General features: G+C 42.6%; 1 protein-coding gene and 1 long non-coding RNA gene across 6 annotated transcripts in view; one reads left to right on the top strand and one right to left on the bottom strand.

Annotated features, from left to right (window-relative positions):
- TTC21B (tetratricopeptide repeat domain 21B) overlaps positions 1-8,302 on the bottom strand; it is a 66,275-nt gene extending 57,973 nt beyond the window's left edge. For all 5 annotated transcript variants that reach the window (XM_090045576.1, XM_090045578.1, XM_090045579.1 and 2 more), the window contains exons 1-6: positions 8,173-8,302; positions 7,917-8,046; positions 5,486-5,596; positions 4,515-4,681; positions 2,820-2,942; positions 945-1,102 (exon numbers count right to left, since the gene is read on the bottom strand). In XM_090045576.1, the coding sequence (XP_089901702.1) occupies positions 945-1,102; positions 2,820-2,942; positions 4,515-4,681; positions 5,486-5,596; positions 7,917-8,046; positions 8,173-8,280 (797 nt within the window). In that variant the 5' untranslated portion in view covers positions 8,281-8,302. The remainder of the gene's footprint in view (positions 1-944; positions 1,103-2,819; positions 2,943-4,514; positions 4,682-5,485; positions 5,597-7,916; positions 8,047-8,172) is intronic.
- Positions 8,303-8,599: 297 nt separating this feature from the next.
- On the top strand, positions 8,600-11,183 carry LOC149867522 (uncharacterized). Its single transcript, XR_016441634.1, has 3 exons — positions 8,600-8,665; positions 8,809-9,078; positions 11,047-11,183. It is a non-coding gene; the product is annotated as an uncharacterized LOC149867522 (long non-coding RNA).
- Positions 11,184-15,945: the final 4,762 nt, after the last annotated feature.

Below are 15,945 nucleotides of genomic sequence, written 5' to 3'. Positions count from 1 at the left end.
CATTCAAAGTCGTGGCAGGAAAGTTAGGGCAGATTGCCCTAGGCAGGCAGGTGCCCAGACTTGTGATATGGCCTCAAGTTTGCCCTGTCATGGTGTCTCAGGTTCAATTTTTTTTGAAATCAAACTACTTTAAAATTATCCCAAAAAAATCAAAACTCCTGTTTTGAGCCAAATTTTTAAAGCCAGCATTTGAAGTTAGGTTTCATAACCCTTATATAGGCACCTACTTGATTTTCAAAAATATTAAAAACTTAGCTCCTCCAGCTAGCAGTAAGAATGGTTTGGTGCTTGGCACTTTTTTGGTATCCCAAGACTAATTTAGGAGGCCAAAATTAAGCATCTCCACTTCTTTGGTTTCTTTTAAATCTTTGCCCTGATATTCATTACAAATAGTGGGTGAAGTTTATTTTGGCTTCCTGAGCCAAATCAATTTTTAGGAATCTAAAAAAAGCCAACAAAAAACTCTTGTGAAGTGGAAATCATCATAAAGCTGATCAGTCTTGCCAGAACTACCTCAGAACTTCTGGCTAAATGCTTTAGGCAAGAAAGCACTGGGGGTTGGAGGGGGGGAGCAAATCAAGTTGCCAATAAATATATCTATTTTGTAAACACAGCTCTCTATAATAAAATTACCTGATTTCACACCCAAAACAAGTAAAAGGGTTGCCTACCTCAAATATTTAACAATGCTATATTTCCTACAGAACTAGAAGGGGCAGAATCAGTTTTAGAAACTAAAATGTTACTTTAAAATCTGGATAGCATACATATACTGTAATTCCATATTATGTCTGGGTTTAGATTCCCGAGTCTCCTCACATACTACAGCTGGCAGCGTACAGGGAAAAAGATTCAAAATCAGTATTTAAACGCAAAAGCAAATCCTACTACGTATTTTCTATAGCAAGACCATCACCACTGACATAAGTTACTATATACTCAACCTTTGTGCTGTTTCAACTGCCTGTTCCCAATCTTGTAAAGCAAGCTGTAGCTTCATTTTCTTAATGAAAGCAGGAAGGAAGTGTGGGAAATTTGCAATTAGCTGGTTCACAGTTTCCAAAGCTCCTGAATAATTTTGGCGGATCTCAAAATATTGTGCCTAATGAAAGTAAAAAAAAAAAGTCATATCAAAGCCCTGTAGTCTTGCAAAACTGTCAAGAGTCAGGAATATTTTCAGGCAGGACCTGAAAAGCAAAGCGGGGGGAGGACCATAAAAACATTTAGTAGAAGGAACTTTTCTCCATTACTAATATCTTTCTTCCACATTTCTCCACGGCAAGATACAGAAAGAACAGACAAGTCATAAGCTGATGCTTGGTAAGCACCTTTATAACAAAGGTTAACTGTAGCAAAGAACAAGCAGAAGAATTAATCTGAAAAGACTGACAAGAACTATTAGCTCTTTTCAAAAAGTTAAGGAGGAAGCAACTGAAACTATCCTAGTGCTGTTGATCCATTTTAGCCAATCCCCTAAAACTATCAGTTGTTACCTGGGGTTCTGAGAAGGTTAAATGTCCTCTTACCACACAAACAAGGAGGAAGAATTGGTGTGTTAGACGACACACTTAATTCTTCCTCATACCACGGGTGTTAAGAGGGGAGAAATGTGCATCTGTGCTGAAGATCAACCTCACGTGTCAAACAGGACTCAATGTGAGGTACTAAAGAAATGCGTATTAGGCTACCTTAATGCACAGTAACGAATGTGCACAGTTTACATGACATTTAAAAGCACAGTAGCCTAGTTTACTGCACATTAGCGTAATTGCATTGTTTGTGATGCTTCAATGCACAGTAAACTAGGCTACTGCACATCAAAGTGCATGTGTAGACACACCAAGAGTGCCATTAAGAGCACAAAATGAATAATTAAGAGGAACTATTTATGAGATTTTTCCAATTAGTTTTTCCAGCCAGAATAAACTTAGTAATGGTCACAACTATAACTGATACAATTTTTTTATATCAGATTAAACCGTTGTATTTTTAAATTATGCTACAATTTGGCAGTTGGCACAGTGACTGTGTGATATTAATGAACATCCAATTTAACTAGGATGAGAACAACTATTTTATTTGTTCGAGTGGTTTGAAATTCTTTTCCCGAAACGGAAAAGCTTATTAAATAGATGCATCTACCTAGACACCATGTGAATGTGTGCTTATTAGGCAGAAAAGTATCACTCAACAGCAAATTATTTTGGAAGGAAGAGGTAACATTCTAAACACGTGTATTAATAATTTAGTTTATGAATGTAAATAAACATTAATTATATAAAAGTTAAAATGAAGATTAGCTTGGGGATTTCAAAACAACATTCTACCAGGAGAAAAAAAGGAAATAAAAAACAAACTCTTCTAACTTATGGATCAAACAAGAATTTCACGAGTAGGAAACAGATAAACAGAAGTTCATAGCTAAAAGTCCAATACAAATGATCAGCTGATGCAGTGAATTGTCCCAATTTTGCCTCCTTGTGTCCATATACAGGGAGAGCAAAGACAAATGTCACTGTAAAAATAACCGCCATAACCATTTATTTTAGATCTCATTTTAATTATATTAAGCATACTCTGTATTGAATTAAATAGGGTAACTCTTATAAACCTACACTACATTTTTGTTATTACATCATAATAATAATAATAATAATAATATTACTTGGAAAAACTGCAGCAGTAAATATAGAGTTCTAATCTCACCAGTCCACCCCCTCCCCCCATCACCAGGCAAATCATAGAAAATCTCCCAAGGTCCAAAGTGCTACCAATAAGGTATTTCTATAAAGTATTTTAACAGAATACATTAAACTCACTTTACCCAGCAGGGCAAAAACATCAATCCCTTCCTGCATTGCTTCATCAAAATATTTCACAGCTTTTTTAATATAGGCTTCTTTCCCACAGGTGACATCAAGCCATGCTTTCAAAATCAATCCCTGTAAAGCAAAATACAAATCAGAGCTAAGTAAATGTTAAGACATTTCTCATAATGGCAAGCAGAGACAGAAAACAGTATCTTATAACATTGCTCCTGAAGCAAGAGCAGGTTAAAAAAATGTTTTAAATCTGACTTTGTGTCTTTTTAAAAAGGAAAATTGTGTCCCATTTTTTAAAAATTTCAAATTACATTTATGTTTTAGTACATTTTATTAAAATAATTGAAAATTTAAATTAAAAAACATAACATCAAGAGGTACATACTTGCTGCCAAAGTTTCAAACTAAATCATACCAGTGCACTAGGGAAAAATTCAAATGGGTAAGCACTAGCTAAGCATCTGAAACTAAAGATTGTAGTAGTGACCGACCAGCTTTTAACAGCAGTAGCCACTTCTGCAGATTCCCAAAATATTTTCTTAATTCCAGATTACTGACACTTCAGTTCAGTAGTCACTGATTAATTCAAAGTTGCAAAACTGACCAGGTGTTGGGAAGGAAGAAAAGGGGGAGGAAGGGGGAGGGAAAGAAAGCTTGTTTTCCTTATTCAATTATGAATAAAAACTAGGGGCAAGAAGATAGGATCTATTAGTTCTAAAATTGTGAAAGTCATTTCACCCAGATACGTAGTTTGACTCACTAAGTATGGGGAAGATGTGTTTTTATTTAATATATCAGTTTTAAATGCAGGAGCACTTGCTATGTCTCTAGCACATTTAACAAAAATGTATATAAAATTTAAAAAGAAATTTTGAAGTCCTTGTTTTCTGCATTTATGTCCATTCAAATTCTAATCCAAAAGTAAAATGAAACTAGTAAGTAAAAAAAATAAAGCAGAAAGCAAAGCAGTTGACTGGACAGGTGACACATAACTTAATTTGCAGCTTGCCTACCAAAAATCTTGCCTCTCCCCCCCGTTGTAACCTATTTATATAGTTATGTACAGACATAATGTTCTTCTAGTCAGCAAAAATAACCAATATATATGATAAAGGCTAGCTACATATATTTGTAATATCTAAGAATTAGCAGAGGAGTTGTTTAGCCTGGAAAACTTGGTATTTGTTTTGGCTTTACTTTTTTGCTTATTTAACTATATGAACACTATCTTTAGTTGAACCCCCACCATTCCATACCATTTCTAAAATTTACTAAGAAATATTGGATCCCGACTAACATATTCAAATTACAATTTAAAAAAGTTATAATTTCTCAGCTTTGAAGGTTTGCTGGAAAGTCCCCCAAAAATAACGCAAATGGCATTTTTTAGGAAAACACATTTATACCCAAAACCAGAAGCTTCCTAGCTATTTATTTTGCCTGCAGATAAACATATTGGATTTAGCTGTAATACGATTTCTGCCAGCAATCTCATATCTTGCTTTTCAGATAATAAACCTAGTTCTTAATGGAATTAAAAGTCCTGTGCTTCCCACAACAGAATGCCTCCCCTTTGACATTGCAGTATATAAAATAAAATAAAAGATCATTCCATGTAGCAAGGGGATAGAAAATCTAGTTTTGAGAGACCAATACTCTTATTTTATATAGAAAGAAATAAACACCAGTTACCTCTTTATCTCCATTAGAAACTTTGATCATTCTATCAACATATTCACGAGCTTTGTCCTGACGGCCGAGGTGCCACAAAAACAAACCTGCAAAGTACAAAGCCTGCTGTCCTGCTGTCTTACGATATTCCTTCATTTTGGCATCCAGTTCCAGAATAGCATCTCGATCTGAAATCAGTCAAAAACAGCAGGAATTGTTTAAGAAATGTTGGCACATTCCCAAGCTGTAAGTTATAGTACAATAATTATGGGACAAAGTATCTCATTCCCAGCTGGTTGGCAGTTCTAAACATGCCAGCCTGAAGCAGACTCAAACACGAGAGTAACGTGTGCATTAATAAGGTCCTAAGGTAATGCTTCTGTTAAAAAAAAAAATGCAGACTGTTTTGCCAGGTTTCATGTTCCTATCAGTATCTGGCTAGAAATCGAATGGTAATTTGGCAGCAACAAGTGCTAGATGACAGACAAGAGGGCTACCAGGAGGGTTCAGTATGCAATGTAACATCTCTAGAAGTAGGAAGGGCATTTTTTGAACCAAGGATACTTTTACAGGGAAAAAAAAACCAAAACAAAACAACCAACCAACCAAACTTACCCTGCCAGGCAAGATGCTCTATAACATGCTACACTGTCCTGCAAGATGCATCCCCTGAACTGAAAACAGCATAGCCCAAGTCATAAATGTTTATTAGCACAGCAATGCAACAGTGTGCATCTCGGATCTCTGTATTTTATTTGTAAAAATATTTCTATTTATCCTATTTTTATACTGAATTTCTGTATATGTATGTTTGTCATGGTTTACCTAATTATACTATTAGATGTTCCAGTTACATGCAAGGCAAGCATGTGGGGTTTTTTTGTTTAAGAGTCAATTATACTTCTCAGTTTACACTGCAGGTAGATCTCTTAACTGTAAACATCCTAAACTTGGCGAAACACAAAAGGGCAGTGGGATTTCAACAAACACACCTGGATTAGAGCTCTTCTTGTGGGCATAGATGAGTGCCATCATTGTGCAAAGTGACACCTCTTGTTTGTTTTTAATAAGTTCAAACTCCCGAATAGCCTCTTGAATTTGACCTACAAAAAAAGAACCAAATAATATACTATAGTTTCTCTTAACAACTTAAAAACACCAGCCCTTTGCAAAAGTAGTCCTCTAAATTGTTAACTGTTGCAATAACAAGCTTGCTAAGTACATCAGAAAGAATGGAGTTTTTCCCCTTCAATCTATTTTGTACAGTTAACAGCACTTTGCGTAAAGTAGGGAAAATAAATGAAGTTTAAGTCTTCCACACAGCAGAGAAAATAAGTGGGGTTTTGCTCTAGTTCTAGGAGACACCAACGGCAGGAAGTTCAAGGACAAATTCATAGACTCAAACTATTTTGTTACACTTCATTTTTAAAAACATATCGAATAAGGAGTACAGGTTTCCCTCGCTTTATGCTGTATATGCATTCCTGGAATATGGAGCACAACTCAAATCAAGGGAAGCTGCTTTACAATGTAACAAGTAAGGATACGTTTCAAGACCCTGACTGTACTGACCCTCAGGCCATTTCTACCACTTTTAAAAGACAATTTTGGTACTCACCAATAGCAGACAGTACACACAAGCACAGGGCACTATCATAATGGGGATGGTAACTACAGAACCGTGTCACAGACAACGAGGGCGAAGCAAAGGTCCACACAGGAGACCGTATTTTGGTGCATGTCTCTCCCACAGTGCACTGTACTAAGCAGATGACTGCAGGCTTCCACCACACCAATCTCATAAGAGGGACTTTTACCTCGCATATAACAAATTTTTGGTATAAAAAGGATCATTGTGTAAGAGCAAGTTCACACATACAGAACCCATATAAAGCAAGGGAAACCTGTAGTGTAAACAAAACCCAAAATACAGGATTTAAGCCACAAAAAAAAAAAAAAAAAATACCACTCCATGTTATCTTACTTTATCCTAGTATCTTGCCAAAAAACAAGTGCAAGAGATTTCTCTCTTTATAACTTATTTTATTATGTGCACTTTGTTGGTTGAGTCTATTTAGAAAGACTCCTGGTCTGAAGGTATAATGATGGGTTAATGTAAACCGAGAAGTAGACTGAAGACAGGATAGAGATACACATTACAGATGAACTAAATATGCTATACAGAGGCCATAACTTAAGCTCATGAACTTGAGCTTACTTGCACAGTGTCTGATGAAGTGAAAATTTATGTAGTCATTGTGTGCAGACAGAGGCATGAACGACACATTTCCCCCGGTGACTGGGGAGGGGGGCACGGCAGTGGCAGAAGTATGGCAGCAGGGGTAAACAGGGAGCTCCTGCAGACATTGCAGGCGGGGGAGGAGGACCGGGGAGCTCCGACCAGGGTTTGGTGATAACCTATGGATGCTGCTGGCAACATTGATCACTGACCACCTACAGATGCTGGGCAGCAAGTAGCAACCGCCCAGAGATACTGCCGACACCCTTTTCGTAGGGGATACACCACCATGCTCAGGGGGTACACATGCACCCCCCCACCACACCACCAATGGACAGAGGCCTGTAAAATGTAGCACGTATCTTTCTATAGAGAAAGTGAAGTGCTTGACTATGGGGCAAGCAATGTTTCCACAAAATGAAAGAGGAGAAAAAAAATACACCTTTGAACCAGGGTCTAGTACAGTGATTCTCAAGCAGGGTGCCATGGAGCCATGCGGTGCCCCGGGATTCTTCTGAGGGTGTGGCAGCGGCACACAACGTTAGCTGTGTTAGGTGCACAAACATGATTCACCACATAAACACAGAGATGTCAAACAGGAATCCACAGTGACAATACCCATTGTGCCCTGCTGCAGCTTTCCATGCGCTTAGCAACAGAGCTTGGCAAATAGTTGAAGGGCTGCCATAAAAAGGAGGGAAAGCACCTTTTCCTTCTTGCTGCCCAGAGGAGGACACAAACATTGGTTGGGAAGTTGCAGCATGGTAAGTTGAGACTGGACAGCTGGAAAAACTCCTTCAGTGTTAGAACAGGGAGGCAGTGGACTAGGTTGTCCATGGAAATTGTGGATAGCTACAACCAAGCCTGGGGAACAAAAACTGGAGGATCCTGGCTACAGGGTGTTGTCCATTTGCTCAGAGTCAGACCAATCACCATATTTGGGGTCAGGAAGGAACCGGACCCCCTGGTCAGAAGGATACAAACTGTGTGGGTTTTTGCCTTCCAGGTAGCACAGGGCACGGGCTCCCTACCTGAGACCTTCTGAATATGTATTGCCATTTCATGGAAGTGGGATGCTGGCTGCCCTGCGCCTGCGCCCTCCTCGCCCCAGCAAAGCCGGCAGGGAGCCCCCGCCTCAGCTCGAGCACGAGCCTCGGGGCTTCCCCGACCCCGCTGCCAATTACCTGCCATGAGAAGGCCGTAGGCGCGGTAGAAGAGCAGCACGGGGTCGCCAGGCACCTTGCGGAGCCCGTCCTCGGCCGCGGCCTGCGCGTGGCGGAACAGCCCCTCGCGGCAGTAGTAGCTGATCGCGGCCTGCAAGAAAGCGGCGGCCCTGGTGAGCGCGGCCGGGCCAGGGCGAGGTGCGGTCACCACCCCCCATTGTGCTCCCCGCGCCGCCGGGCCCTCCCCCAACCCCGGGGGTATCCCGCGCTCACTCACCCGCTGCTGCGCCGAGACGTCCATGGCAGCGCCGCGCCGCGTCTGGGGCGGGGCGACCGCAACAGCTGCAGCTGGGGGCGGGGGGAGGGGAGCGGAACCCGTTTCCATTGGCTGCTACCAGCGGGGGGGCCGAGTCAGAACAAGACGCCTGCTCCTGTTGGATGCTCGGGGGAGAGGGGCGGAGTTGTGGGGAGAAAATGTGCGTGTAATGGGTGGGGAAGGAGGGAGCCAAAGCATTTATCCCATTGGTTGCCAGGAGCAAAGGGGTGGAATATAGTCTTGCATCCTGATTTGACAGTGGGGCTCGAGGGTGGAAGTTGACGGATGGGGGAGGAGGCCTGAGCTCCTTCATTGAGTGAGAAAGAACCAGTAGGGTGAGACAGGGGCGGGGCTAGGCAGTTGCCTGGAGACGTGGTGCGCCGCTGCCCGGGGCGGCTCAGCCAGGCCCGGCGCCCCTGCGGCCTTGTCCCGTTTAAGTCGAGCCGAGTAGGAGGTGCTCGGGCCATCCTCAGCGCGTGCCAGGGGCGGGGAGCAGCCGGCAGCTCCCCCTATGGCAGCGTGGCTCTGGCCTCCCTGGCTCGGGTTTGGGGCCGTGCTCGCTGCCGCCATGTGAACTGTCCCGCTTCTGTTTTTCAGGTGCATATTTTTTGACACCGGCGTGTCAGGGTTTCAAAATACCCGCTATGCTGCAAATTAGCAGCGTGGTGAACCCGTGCGTTTTGCAGTGCCACCGACGGGCCTGCAGTGCCACCAACCCCACGCGCGCGCACTCGTCTGGACGCACCCTGGCAGCGTCATACCAAGCAGCCACGAGCCGTGCATTCCACAGCGGGAGGCATGCGCAGGCTGTGCCTTGCAGGGCAGGTGTGTGAAAGCATGTGAGAGTCAGTGAACATTCACATTGAGGTAAATTTGCCACTGCTGGGACTGAGCCTACTTGCTTTTCAGTGTTTCATAATGTATTCACAGCTCTTTTTCAATCAGTGCATTCGTACTTGCCCAGCTGTGACCTAGAGATTCAATGTGGTAGCCACAGTCAGTGCACGTGGGTAAAACACTCCAGTCCTGTGAAGACTTGTCGAAATACCTGTTTCCACTGAAGGAAAAAAGTAGATGCTTTGAGTTGTGCACAACAGAGGGTTATGATTTCTTCCTCTAAATAAAAAAAAGATTTCCCCTGGTATAACCTCTCTGTGTTCATGATTACAGCTTGGCACTAGCTAGTCATTGTCCAATTTTCCGGTACTGCTGTCTGCTAGCAAATGATCAGAGTTTCTTGAAGGACGGACCAGCTTGATACCTACTAAGGCCTCCAGAAACACCAGGCCAATAAGTAGTTTTGTTACATGGGTTGAACTGTGTCAAATTACAAGTGCAACTTTATATGACTATTTGGAACATACCCAAGTATTATCTAGTCCTTTATCTATCCCAGCACTTTGGGTAAAAGTGTTCAGGGGGGAAATTAAAAAATATCACTTCACACTTAAAGTAGGTCACAGGCATTTTTCTGTGGCCAGTAAATAATCAGAATATGAGAAAGACTGGGATTTTTCAATTCTGTTGTCAGTTTACATTAGCTTTGGCCCAAGGTCAGTTTTTATCTATGAAAGTGCGTAATGATGGCTTCTCTCCTATTCTAAAAACTGGGATCAGCCCAGGTTCCACCACCTTTAAGTATCCGGAATACAGGTATTTTAGCGAAGAGCCTTTTTCTCTAGCTGAAAACCTTAATTTAAGTGGTGTAATATTAACTCAAGTGTAGAATGACTGACTGAAGCACTGAGCAATTTATTGTACATTCCAACAGTTATATTCATTTTTACTTTGAATTTAACCTGAATAATATAGCCCTTGCATATTAGTAAAGCATCTAGTTTCTCTTTAACTGGCAAAAAACATGCTGTGTTTTTTCATAATATACCACTCCATCTGCACCCCACTTTTCAGAATACTAGATCCGCCCATGGCTGTTAGCTATAGAACCTGGCATGCCTTAATCCTGCTACCTCAAGAAGTCATCTAGGCACTGGAAGACCTTTGATTTTTTTTTTTTAACATGGATGTGTTCATCCAGTAACTTGTATATTCTAATATTATAAAAGCCTTAGTCTGTCTGTGTCTTTCCATAACTATTTGCACTCTGTTGTCTCAGCAGCCAATCACAGTGCTTACTGAAACAACCAATCAGAGTGCTCCACACAGACAGAAATGCCGCCATGACAGCAGGGACTGAGGGGTGGGAGCAGGGGAGGGTAACGCCAGTGGTACTGGCCTAACGCCCACCTCTGGCTGTGCTCCTTAGAGGCAGCAGCACAGGGTGCTGGCGGTGCAGCACTAGCCTCACCCCTCACTCCAGCCTTGCCACTGCTGCCACTGGGCCCCAACAAAAGCTGGCAGGGATGTGATGCTAGAACCAGAAGGGTTAATAACAGAAATCTGCTTTTTGAAGGTATCTGAAGTAGCTTATAGGAGTAGTTTGCTGTCTGGAAGAAGATTTATGTATAGCTTTCTATACTGAGTTTCAGGCAGCATAAACTTTAAAAAAAGCGGAACTAAGAACTATAACTACAGACACAGCTGATTTATGAAATTTTGCTTAGAGTCAGTAAAAAATTAACAAACGTAATCACAAGGTATAATTAACATAGTGGATTGAACTTAGGTGGGGATATGTTAATCTCAGACCCCAAAGTGATGTGGTGTGATTTGCTTATTGGGTAAACCCAAGCTTGATAACAGCTATAAAGTAACACTATAAATGGCTATATAACCAAAAAATTAGCATAAATAAGATATAAAAGAACACACACGTTAAGTAACCCTCTAGGAAGGACAGAACAGAAAGGTCATTAATGTCCCATGCCCCCACAGATCTGTGAAAGTGAGGACCAGATCCTGACTGAGGGACCTTCCTCTGGTTCCCCCCTCTGACAGCCCAGTTCAGAGACGTCTGACTTCGCTGAATCAACCTGACGTGTATCTTCTAACTGAGGGACGATAGGTAAATTGCTAACCAAGTGGGAACTCTTAGTTAATTCCTTTGTCTGTTTTATTATCACTGTCAATTTTAATTTGTATTATTATGTTGTCTGTTTATTAGCTTAACCTTTTTACTAACTGTCATATGTGTAAACTACATTTTGTAAGTAAAATTTATTCTTTTTCATAAGTGAAACTTGTCATTGCTTTCCTTCCCAACATCACCTCCTCAATCCTGAACCAAAAAGCCCAGTAGCTAATAAAGTTGCAGTGCTCAGTCAGTCTGCAACAAAATTGATATAGTCACAGTGCCCAGCTGGCCTGTGACACAGGGAGCAGGGGAGGGAAGCGAGAAGCGGGGAGGAGGCATAGTGGCAGCGCCCTGCTGCTGCTGGGCCCTGAGCACAGCCAGGAAGAAGGGAGGGGAGCCAGATGGGTGGGGGGAAGAGGGTTGCATGTGGCCGGAAGTGCAGCGGCAGCAGTGCAGGTTGTGCTGAGTGGCGGCTGCAGCTGCCATGTGCAAGCTTCCCCCCAACCCTTGCACCTGGGAGGTGGTGGCGCTGCAGAGTGGAGTGGCAGCGGTGCTCTGCCCCCCCCGCCGCCTCCTCCCCCAGCCTTCTTGATGGGCAGCTGGCTAGTATTTTTAGAAAATCAAAAACCTTTTTCTGTTGCTCTAGTATCTGACCTAGACTAGAACCACAGGAGCCTTACAATGTTAGAATTGGAAAGGAAATTTTTAACATTTGACAAATTGTGTGATCTTGTTGCATGGTATATTGGTTCTTTAGACAATAGGATGCCAAGAAATGAATTTACATCACACTTGTAGCCTAAGGTGGTTGTATTTATGCATCGTCCACTTACACTAGAGCATTTGTTCTGTGGATTTCAAAACCATAATGATATTTCCTAAATCAGGGGTTGGCAACCTATGGCCTACAAGCTGGATCCAGCCCATGGAGCCATCAGATCTGACCCATGGATGCCAAGTTTCATCAGTGTTTTGCAATAGTGGCTTCTCCTAGACCAAAGCAATGAGAAAGCAGTGGTGGTAGGAGCTTTCTTCATTCTGTGGTAGGGTGAAGCACTGGCAGCAGATAGGTCCTAGCATCCACACACCTCTGACCTTACCTGGAATATCCCTGCCCACAGTCTGAAAAAGTTGCTGACTGCTGCTCTTTGCAACAACAGCCAAATATTCACAGCATCACTACAAAGACCACGGTATACATTGATCTCAAGTATTGAGATACAAGTTCAAACATTTTCTCACCCTATGCAAAGAAAATCAAATACCTTTAATATGCTGAACTCTTAAGAATCATCTACACATGCAATTAATCTGATTTACTATACAACATTACCAACTACATGTGCATTTAAGTGCAGTAATTTATTGCACTGCTGGATACAACATGCATATGGTGGAACAATCTGGCAGTGCAGTAAGTTATAGACTACTGCACTCTAATTACTACACGTGATGCTTTACTGCGCAGCAAATTAGTCTGCTGCACTGTAAAGTGTCTCATGAAGACAGACCCTTACTGTTCAAAAACTGGAGAAGATTATCCCTAGTCAATAGGTAATCTGGATGTTGCAATTGTTTCTTCTTGTCAGGGTCTTTTTTCTAAATTTTCTTTAAATGTTCAACATGCTGCTATTTTTGACAGTTCATTCTGTCTAAAAAAACCCCACTTGATTGTGCACTGTTGACAAGGTTAATCAATGAGGCTGTTTGCTCATCTATCTAAGACCAATCTGTGTATGCATTACCTCAATGTATGAGCAAAATCATTCAGATTTTATTCCAGCCACCAATGAGCTGATTTTCGTATTAGATGTTGAAGTGGAAAAAGAAAAATGTTGATTTTTATTTTTCATAGTTTCATAGTTGGTAGGTTGGAAGGGACCTAAGCAGGTCCTCAAGTCTGGCCCCCTGCCATGGGCAGGAAAGAATGCTGGAATCAAACAACCCCAGCTAGGTGATTATCTAGCCTCCATTCGAAGACCCCTAGGGTAGAAGCAAGTACCACTTACCTTGGAAGTTGGTTCCAGATCCTAGCCACCTTGACTGTGAAGTAGTGCCTCCTGATATCTAGCCTGTATCTACTCTCAGGCAACTTGTGGCCGTTATTCCTTGTTACTCCTGATAGTGCTCAGGGGAACAGGGACTCTCCCATAACCTGCTGGTCCCCCTTGGCCAGTCTGTAGATGGCCACCAGATCCCCTTTCAGCCTTCTCTTGTGGAGGCTGAACAGGTTCAGGTCCCATAGCCTCTCCTTGTAGGGCCTGCCCTGCTGCCCCCTGATCATGTGAGTGGCCCTCCTCTGGACCCTCTCGATGCTGGCCACATCCCTCCTGCAGTGCGGCGCTCAGAACTGGACACAATACTCCAACTGCAGTCTGACCAGTGTCACATAAAGGGGGAGGATCACCTCCTTGGACCTGCTCGTGATGCATCTGTGGATGCACGACAAGGTGCAGTTAGCCTTCCTGACTGAGTCCTTACATTGGCGGCCCATGTTCATCTTGGAATCAATAGTGACTCCAAGATCCTTTTCTGCCTCTGCACTGATGAGAAGAGACTTCCCTAGCTTGTAGGTATGCTGCTGGCTTTTTCCTTATCTTGTCTAAAAGGTGTTATGAAATAATCTCAGATACTCTTTTCCAGGTCTTTACATTGCTGCTATCCATCATGTCAAATACTCCTCCAAATTTGTTTAGCTGTTCTTTTGCTTTCTGTTTCTTCTATACACAAACACATTATGCTCTGGTGAATTTGCCTATAGCATCATTTGCTACTAGTGTTTATTTCTATTGCTCCAATTCTGCAGCCACAATCTTTCCAGTTGTCAACTGCTGGTCACCACTGGATAACTTGCCATTATTTGCATTCCCTTAGGAGTGATGATTAGCCAGAATTTACTCTATTTTAAACTCACCTTGTAGCAAGGGAACTTTCTCTGTGCATTCTGTGTGAGTGACTCAGAATGACTCAAAAATAATCCTCCAACTTTCTTATCCTAAGGTTTCCAAATGCTTTAATATGCTAGTAGATGGGTGTATGTTAAACAATTTAGTAACTACCCAATTTGTACATTCCCATGGGCCAGCTTCAGCTAGAAGGATAGGAAGTTGTCTGGACACTTTGCAGGAAATTGGGAAATCTAGGTTTAAACGCTTCCTGAATAGAACTGGAACCTGGATCTTCTACTCTTTGAGCAAGTACTCTAACCACTAAACCATTTGGCTGAATGGTAGAATAACTTTCCTTTTCTTCCATTTTTTTGTGAATTACATGTTTCCTAAGAAGTAAAAAGAATCTAGCAGCTATGATCCCAAACACCACATGAGAGTGCCCAAAGAGAGGAGACTCCAGCTACTTTCCACTGTCTACTTAAAGAAGTACAGCAGCAGCTTTATCCACTTCTATCATGATCTGCAGATTAGTTAACTATATCATATGATGAGCAGTATTAAACGTAACTGACCTACACCCATTGCCAGGAGTAGATTATTTCTAAGTGCAACCAATGTGGGCTTTGATCTGTGACAGGGGTTTCAAACAAACAGTCCACAGGACATATCTGTTAGGGGTGTGCGAAAAGGGCCCTATTCAGTTCAATTTCAGATTTGGCCCAGATCAGGGACAGTGAGTTGATCCGTTGATTTATATTACTGTCCCGGATTCAATTTGGTCGAATCCAAATCTGAAAATTCAGTGCTGATTTAGAGAATCAGGTTTAGAGAATCAGCAATTTGGCCATAGACACAGCTTTAAATGTTTTTTCTACATACCTCAAGGTACCAGGTATGGGACATGAATGCTGCAATACTGGGGCAGATGGAGCATCCCACAAAAGCGTGCCCACCCTACCCTCCCATCCCCCCATGCTTGGCGGTGAACACGGAAATGGACTGGAAGTACTTCTGGTCCACTTCCGGGTCTGCTGCCGAACGTGCTGGGAACCCCCCCGCACTCCTGTGGGACCCTCCATCTGCCTCAGCATCACAGCATTCCTGAGCTATGTCTATGTCCAAATCTTTCCAGATCGATTCAGAAGGTTCCAGTTTGATTTGGAGATATTAAAGGTCTCTGATTCCATTTGGATTTGGAGATTTGGCCACCGAATCGGGCCAAATCTCTGCTGAATCAAGTCAGTGACTGAAGCTTCGCACAGCCTTAATATCCGTCCCATGGAGCCATGTCATCTAGTCCCAGGAGCTCCTAGAGTGGCCAGGAATGTGGAGCAAAGTCTATCAGTGAAATCTGGGATATGGAGCCCTGTTGGCAACATGTCTCAGTAGCCAGGGCAAACAGCAACTGCATTAATTCTAGAGACTCCCTGATGCTGCTCACTGTGCCACCACGGACAGATCTGGCCCTACATAGCTGTTTATATAATAAGGGTGTTTATACATGTGCTTGTGGGGGGGGGGAGGGCACTTTAAGGCAGCTCTGAGAGCTGCTCCAATTAAAGTACCTGGAATGTCTGATGTATCAGTGTCCCAACGCTGAAAAATGGTGGTAGGGGCGCTTTAACTAAAGCTTGTCAAAAGCTTTAGTTAAAGTGCCCCCACCAACATTTTTCAGTGCAGGGACACTAATGAATGAGATGCTGGAGTCTGATGGAGTGCAGTAATTAACACGCTTCAGCAGACTCATCGAGTCTGCTCTGACACACTTTAATTACAGCGCATCAGAGCAGCCTTGCATGTGTATAAGTGCTCTAAGATTCTACTCAGTGAAAATAAAAGTGGCAGAAAAGAAAAAGAAAGTAAAAAAGC

The sequence above is a fragment of the Crocodylus siamensis genome, chromosome 4 (genome assembly GCF_052110815.1).
Source record: "Crocodylus siamensis isolate JL-2025a chromosome 4, ASM5211081v1, whole genome shotgun sequence".
Taxonomy (NCBI): domain Eukaryota; kingdom Metazoa; phylum Chordata; order Crocodylia; family Crocodylidae; genus Crocodylus; species Crocodylus siamensis.
This window is presented reverse-complemented; position numbering and strand designations above follow the sequence as displayed.